Source organism: Athalia rosae, chromosome 7 (assembly GCF_917208135.1).
Source record: "Athalia rosae chromosome 7, iyAthRosa1.1, whole genome shotgun sequence".
Taxonomy (NCBI): Eukaryota; Metazoa; Arthropoda; class Insecta; order Hymenoptera; family Athaliidae; genus Athalia; species Athalia rosae.
In genome coordinates this window covers 15,922,399-15,929,728 of record NC_064032.1, presented here as the reverse complement: position 1 = coordinate 15,929,728, position 7,330 = coordinate 15,922,399, and the positions used below count along the sequence as shown (strand labels likewise).

General features: G+C 47.7%; 2 protein-coding genes across 2 annotated transcripts; both read left to right on the top strand.

Annotated features, from left to right (window-relative positions):
- The first annotated feature begins 457 nt into the window (after positions 1 to 457).
- Positions 458 to 1,927, top strand: LOC125501704 (heterogeneous nuclear ribonucleoprotein A3 homolog 1-like). The gene is made up of 4 exons (XM_048658163.1): positions 458 to 622; positions 712 to 862; positions 951 to 1,172; positions 1,795 to 1,927. The coding sequence occupies exons 1-4, from the start codon at positions 481 to 483 to the stop codon at positions 1,805 to 1,807; spliced, it is 528 nt and encodes a 175-aa protein (XP_048514120.1). The 5' UTR covers positions 458 to 480; the 3' UTR covers positions 1,808 to 1,927.
- Positions 1,928 to 2,788: 861 nt separating this feature from the next.
- LOC105683307 lies at positions 2,789 to 4,324 on the top strand. The gene is made up of 4 exons (XM_012395830.3): positions 2,789 to 2,925; positions 3,552 to 3,726; positions 3,821 to 4,041; positions 4,122 to 4,324. The coding sequence occupies exons 2-4, from the start codon at positions 3,636 to 3,638 to the stop codon at positions 4,140 to 4,142; spliced, it is 333 nt and encodes a 110-aa protein (XP_012251253.2). The 5' UTR covers positions 2,789 to 2,925; positions 3,552 to 3,635; the 3' UTR covers positions 4,143 to 4,324.
- Positions 4,325 to 7,330: the final 3,006 nt, after the last annotated feature.

The following is a 7,330-nucleotide window of genomic DNA, read 5'->3' as shown; positions in this document are numbered from 1 at the left end:
CCGGAATAAATTAGCCCGAAGTTCAATTCGATTCCTCCTCTTCTGCGGGAGATGCTTGGTCGGACTTCCACGAATTTTGTGAAAATAGAATTTCCGGTCCCCCCCCTTTCAATCCTCGTTTTCTCGCCAATTGATCAGCAAACGAACAAACATCGCGATCACACATGCGTTGGGGTCAGATCATCGCAGGTGACTCGCGAATTCCGGTCGTCCCTGGATGGAAAGGTCGGCGAGTCAGTTCCCCGATTCGCCCGTGGTCAAGTGTTCAATGACAGCCTTGCGATCGCCACACCGACACAACGATACGTTTCAGGATTCTTATGCAGGCGGATACCCGCTCATCCGAAGCCCAGTAAGAGGCTTAGCGTTTGTATAAAAGCTCGAGGGACGGAAATAGAATCATCCATAAATGATCCGCTGTTCTTTGAGAGAGTATAGCTCGAACGTATCCGAAATTCGGCAACGGCACGCGGTAGAATAATGGCTAGAGTATCCCCGTTCTGCATCGCGCTTCTCGTCGTCTGCGGCTTGGCCCGGACTTGGGCTCAACCTTCGGACGTCCTCGAATCCGGAGCGAATCCCGCCTCGGTTGCGTTGGCTGTGGAAACCCCCGAAGAAAATGGTGATTGCACAAGTTTACCGAAGAACGGTGGTTCCGTTTCCTTACCGCAATTAGGAGCAGCTCCCGCTAAAACAATTTCTCCCCCACAGCGTCCGTCGCCAGAGATCAGAGATCGCCTCAATTCGGCTTCGATAACTACGATTATTCCGACGGTCGAGGAGCGGGTCCTCGTCGCTTTCCGAACAGAAGGAAGCACAAGCCATTCGGTCACGGGTGTCGGAAGCATCACGGCTGCGTCGGGTAAAATCCAAGAACAAAGCCGATCGATCGTCCACCCTTCCTGAAATCAAACGCAATACCGACGAAGCGTCTTCTCGCTGTATTTCAGATCGCACAACAAACCGGGTTACGGCGGAGGTCACGGAGGGTCGGCAGCCTCGGCGTCGGCGGGTTCCTCCGGGGGTGGGAATTACGGTGAGAGCAGCAGCTACGCCGAAGCTACGAGTATCGGTTTCGGGCCCATAACGATCAGCCAGGCTCAGGCTCATTCTCAGTCATCGAACGGAGGTGGAAGATACGGCGATTACGGAGGCTACGGACGATATCAAAGGTGAGCGGTACGCGTAACGAGGGAACCCTCGACGCCGTTGCATTTTTATTCACCCCGGTAAAAAAATAGACGGACCGCGCGCAGCATCGGCGGTAGGGCGGTAAGCAGATGCTGCGCGACGTGGTTCTTTACGGCGGCTCGGTCGGAGGTGCAATGTCCTCGGTTTTGTATGCCGGTTGTTGGAATTGAATGGGGTGTCTGCGTGCAAAAAATTACGAACAAAGCTATAAGTAAGAGATGGAGCGTCTCACAATCCCGCATCTCCTCGGCGCTCACGATCAATTTTCAAATCCTCGTTCCATAGCGAGAGTTCTCATAGAATCGGCGCATAATACCCTGCACCGTCGCTGCCGATCTTGGGCCATTTCATCGGCTTCGGTTATCGCCTCTTCCACCGCCCGTCCGGACAGAAACGTGTTTTAAAGTCGGGAGTTAAGAAATACGCTCGATGCGGTTCGGCGGTCTCTTACCTTTAACCGTGCAAGCACACGCACATGCTATACAGGGTGTACTCGACGAACGCGTCGTTCCATCGGGAGCGCAAAACTACCGCAACGCAACCGATCCCTTTTTCCATCAGACTACGGTAATTTATTCATTCTTTCGTTCGTCTTTATTTCAGGTTCTACCGCTGAGAAGACGGACCGATTTCCCGAATCGCATCGTTCTCATTAACTTATCATCGGGATCGTCGCATCGTCATTAGAAATGTTTCGTTGATAATTTTGTACAAAGAGAAACGTTCTCTTCGCCATCTCGGCGAATGAAATAAAAAAAAACTGTTCGAACGAAACCTTTTCAACGGATCTCCGGTGCACTACGTGCACTTCGTATAACGCCCCTTTGTTCCTGCTTGCCAGATGCCGTTGCTGCTATCTCCCGCAATTTCACCACCGTTTATTCCTCTTGCCCATTAAAATAATACGCATTTGTGGGAAAGTGAAAATATCCCAAAACACGAAAAGATGAAAAAACGAAAAGACGGTAGAGAAATAGAAATTATTGAGAGGAGGAGGAAAAAAGTCCTCCCGAACGAATCTCCCTCTGTGACCCCTTTCTTTCATCGCAGATTCGAAAGTTCCGCACAGCAACCCATGCATACGGCTATCTCCTACGAAAATCTAAAGCCAGTCGAGTACCAACTGCGAAACTGGGCCCAACATTTTCAACATTGTAAATTCAAGTCCTACGAATGGGCTGAACGTTCCGCCCGAGAATCGAATCGGATTCATAACTTTTCAGAAACTCGACGCCGAGATCGCTCTCGGTTCGTTTCGACGATTTCGCTATCGACGACTTCGAGCTCGAACGCGGGGTGATCGAGGATTATTTCACCACGCATGGGTTGCAGCCGGTCGGTTGAAAAAAATGAAATAGAAAGCGGTTTGTCCGGTGCTCCCTCCCGTGTACGTACGTATACGCGTATGCGTGTACGCAAGACGGTCGCCGATACCTCGGCGTGGCAGACAATGTCTGGTGTTTTGAACCCAGTTTACTCTCTGCCCTCGTATACCTACGTCGCACCACCACAATCGCGTGTGCGCGAGCACGTACGTTAGGATATAGGTTCGAGAGTAGGCCTGTTTTCTTCGCATAAAGAGGCCGCGATCGCATGCCGCTGCACTAGGAGGTGGCAGGTCCGCATCAGGTAGTTCACAGCCCGATGCACGAACGTTCTTTCAACTGCAGCCACATTTCACGTGCGGTTGTCGACGCGGAAAGTTCACTCTCATCTCGTTCGGAAATACCCTCGGTAAGTGAACGCAACACGCCAGAGAAATAAAAAGGGACAAGCTGTTCGTCCCGATATTTACCGTCCGATCCGCGACTACGTTCGATTTAACCGCAATCGGGATTTTTCCAAGGCTGCGACACCGGCGAACGATCGTCCGAGTTTTTCCTTTCCGCGGATCGGTAGATGCGTTCCATCGACGACGATCGTTGTTGTATTCCTCTCGTCTCATTCCCGATTCGGAGTTTGTACTTCGTCGTCGCGGGTATCGTTACCGCGAATTATCGAGAAATCGTTGGCGATCTTTGTAGCGGTACACGGACACGTGTCTTTGTTCGAAAAAAGGCGATGACGTCAGCGGGCTTCGATCGTCATTACGAGTTCAATAGACGTCGGATTTATGAAAGTTCTTTGTTCGACATCAGCTGCGATTAAAAAGAGGATATAGCGTTAGGTTTCTTCTGGTTCTGTACATGCGCGTAGTCGATTGATTGCGATCATTCGATCGTAACGCAAGACGTACCTGTAATTATCCATCGGAAGATGTAGATCCATTTGCGTCGGTGTCGTCCAACTTTTTTTCCCGATGATCCCTCCGACCAGATTTCACGCGAAACCCTGGAATAATGTTTGCTTTTTTTTCACAGGTCCATCATTTCGTAATTTTCGGCAACTGATCAATCGAACAAATCGATTATTAGAAACGAAATTCACCCACACCACACCTAACGATGGCCCGCAAAATTCCCGTCTTGTTTTTACTGGTAATCAGCTGCGTCTGCGTTCTCGTCAACGCTTCGGATTCAACATTCGGCCAAAAACGTAAATTGAATTTACCATTTTCACCGCAACGACGACAACATTTGTCCATCGGTTCTCGGAGCTTCGTCTAAAGACCAGCTGCTTTTTTTTATAGTAGGCCCCGGGCAGACTTTCGAGGAGGTAATCGTTTCGTCCGATTTGAACGTCCGCAGGAAATCGAAGGAACATCGCCAGGGCAAGAAATTGTTGACGAATATTCCACTCGAAACGACAAACCAATCCAGGAATCCCACCGGTTCCCGGCTCATTTCTAACCACGGTAGCCGCGTCACTCCGGAAAGAAGAAACCGACGTAACATTTCTGCCGAAACACAGGTAATCATTTGACGAATTTTACGTTTCATTCCGATTGAATCGATAAATTTTTCAATATTCACGAGTTCGTTTGATTCCAGACTCGACCCGGTAGGCCCTAGGTGCTGCTGAATCCTGCCGCACCCTCGAAATCGAAGGCAATGGAAAATCATGAGATCAAAAAAACAAAAATAAAGGGACAACCGCACGACTCTCACCCAACTCACCTGTGATCACACTTTTCGAACCACTTGGCTAATCATGTATCAAAAAAAATTGAATAAATTCATCTGCGCCATAAAAATAAATCGACTTTCCGATTAGTATTCACTTTGAACCCGCAGAGAATGATTCGCGCCTGGCTGCCGAGTTTTGGTCCCAGAAGACGTCGGAAATGTGAATTATATCGCGCGATGAAGAGAACGAGGAACGACGCCGATAATCGAACAATGCTAACGTGCGTGACTCGCATTACGCAAAGAACGAACGAACGGACGTTTCAGGATTTTTGGAAACCGATAGCATCGTCCCTGTCGCTGCAGTTGAGAACTGCAATTTATATTCACATACTATGAGATATGGGTGCGCAAATCTTTCGGGGCAGATATCCTACTCTCGACGCAACTGAATATTGGAACGCTCTCGACCGATAAAGATCCGTGAAATATGTTGTAAATCGCACCGTTGATTGAACAAATTTTGGCAACAGAATAAATATATCTATAAATTTGCCCACAACTCTGTGCGCGTCTAATGTAAGTACGTACGGAGTAGCGATTGAAAAATTTGAAAAGCCAAGTGCAGCGGTACAGTTTCGTATTCTTAACGTGCCTTTCGACCAAAGAGCCATACATTTGATGGCGTTTCCGTGCTTGGCCTGCGAAATATATTTTCATATCGTTTGTAACATGTCATGTTGTATAACAATAGAGATGTCAAGTTCAGCTATGGTAAAAATACATAACAGGCACTTGCTTCGTGACAACGAAACAATTCCGCTCCTCGCTGTTTTACAGAAGAAAAAAAGGGGCGGATAAAACACGTACAGTTTCTGCCGCGAAATCGAGGATCATCCAAGGTATGGGGATTTTTCTAACTTTCTGGCCAAAAGTCGACATTTTTTCCCCCAATATTTCGACGAATTCACCCGCCTATTGATCTCAGAAATGGGAATCCGTTAACTAGATTGAGCTACGACAGAAAACTAATTTCAACTTTTGTACTGTACAGACGATTACAGATTCTAGATTCACCGCGACGGTTACTAAATTGAGATTCGACGAACCGCTAACCGATCGATCGGTAGTCTCCGTATATTGCCGGTGATTTACTTACTCGCTTATTTTACATGGGGGACATAAATAAAATGAGAGCGGGGACGGGGTGTCCGTTTCGGACGTAAATGGTTGTGTACCGAGCTACGACTCCTGCATCGACAAGCTCCTCGCTTCTGCACATCCAAGCTCGGAAATAAATCTAAAAGATTCACGGAGGATTCTTCCGACGAGAATAACAATTTGCGCCAATACGTTGTTGCAGAGGCAACGAATCCGGCTATTACATTCGGTTCTAATTGCGGCGATCGACTGGTAACCGATCATAGGATCGGCAGCAGTTGAAAAGTTGGATCTGATAACCTTCTTGTCAATGGGGTTTGGAACGGAGGTGAATCTACTTTTTTTGCCGAGCACATCGTTCTCTCCTCTCCAAGCGCGTGGAGAGAAAAAAAGAATCCCAACAAAAGTGTCCGACAACTCGTGAAGAAATTATGGATGTATGGAAAATGAATGCGAGGCACGACATGGGTATTATTAACGCAAATACAGTTGATGTAAAATACAGACCGCAGAGGCACGGACGTAATACGGACTATAAAATGTACGCCGCGGAATTGGACGTAAGCTAATTGATATTCGATCAATGTAGCCACTGAACTCGACCCCGCTTTGAGTCTTGCCCCGCACGTGCAGGTCGCAGAAACCGTGCAGAATTCCTATTGTATTTCTCGTCTAGATTTTTAGTCCCGTTAAACATTCATAATTCTTGCGCCGCATCCGACCGCTTATCGAGATCACCTTCGATCGACCGTTGTTGATCTCGCGCACGCGGAGGAATATCATTCGAATTTTCCGGACGTCTTTCGTTTCACGTTCCGCGAAGTAGTGAAGGAAGTCGATTTTTCTTATTCTCATAAGCGCGCCTGTAAAATGCAAAACGCGTTTATTATAGTCTGTAAAAATCGGACAATGGGATTTGCGCGAATGATGGTAAATCTTGAAATTCTCAGCGTGATGATGAAAAATAAAAAAAAAGAAGCAGGAGGTATACGGACGATCGGTATCGACGGACTAAAGTCCGACGTCGATTTCAAAGAGGTGTGACGAATTTACATACGGTTGAACTGCCATTATATTTTCTGTAACAAAATCCGGGAAGGTCGCTACTGTCTTGGACCGGTGATGATACAGAACTCGACGACGTCGAGTGACATAACTTCCTGTCGAACCCAGAGAAAATGAGGGGGAAATATTTTTTGCATACAATAGTTGTCGTTCTTTATCGCGTGTCCCCAAACGATCATCGTCGATGTGATGCGATCGTACGTCCGTCTGGATGTCCGGACGACGCGGAGGAGGAGAGCGACTATAATTCTCGAGTCCTATCAAAAGTCAGGAGGAGTCCAATGGCGGTGGCCGCGCCGCAACGCCATGGAAAGAATTTTAAATCTTTTTACTCGCGCGGAAGATCCGCCTTCGCCCCGTGTAGCCATCCCGTCCCCCTCGACTCCCCTCGATTTTCCACGACAACGTCGATTCCGTTTTACTTCGGACGTCGATACGAAATTTATCGGAGCGAAATTTCCGAACTTTTCCTTCACGATCATCCTATGAAAAAGTTGACGTTTCCGCAGCGCGTCGTCTTCATGTCCGAACCCGCGTGAGACGTCATCGTTCTTCGATTCACCGTGCGTCTCATTCGCATGTGACTCATCAACCGCGATGCAGAATAATGGAAAGAGAAGCGAGGAGCGAGCTATGAACTTTGCACATTATCTTTGATCTTCTTGAAGAATAAGTGATTCGGAAGTTTTGTCGCCCAGCTAAAAATCAGAGGGCAATACATCACCGATTCGTCCCGCCTAACGTATTTCTGATGCAGTATGCTGCACAGCGGGCTGAGTTTTCGTATTCAAAACAAATTCGAAATCGCACCGTGAATAATTTAAGTTATGCGTTCGGTTACTCTCGATATACGCATACATTGATTTTTTCGGAGAAGCAGCAAGAGACTCAAATGACCGCGGGGGTGG

Bases quoted from the DNA above. Each gene is read 5' to 3' on its own strand.
- LOC125501704 (XM_048658163.1), top strand. From the start codon at position 481: ATGGCTAGAGTATCCCCGTTCTGCATCGCGCTTCTCGTCGTCTGCGGC. The intron at 623-711 runs GTGATTGCACAA...TCTCCCCCACAG, and splicing joins GGAAACCCCCGAAGAAAATG to CGTCCGTCGCCAGAGATCAG. The intron at 863-950 runs GTAAAATCCAAG...GCTGTATTTCAG, and splicing joins AAGCATCACGGCTGCGTCGG to ATCGCACAACAAACCGGGTT.
- LOC105683307 (XM_012395830.3), top strand. From the start codon at position 3,636: ATGGCCCGCAAAATTCCCGTCTTGTTTTTACTGGTAATCAGCTGCGTC. The intron at 3,727-3,820 runs GTAAATTGAATT...TTTTTTTTATAG, and splicing joins TTCAACATTCGGCCAAAAAC to TAGGCCCCGGGCAGACTTTC. The intron at 4,042-4,121 runs GTAATCATTTGA...GTTTGATTCCAG, and splicing joins ACATTTCTGCCGAAACACAG to ACTCGACCCGGTAGGCCCTA.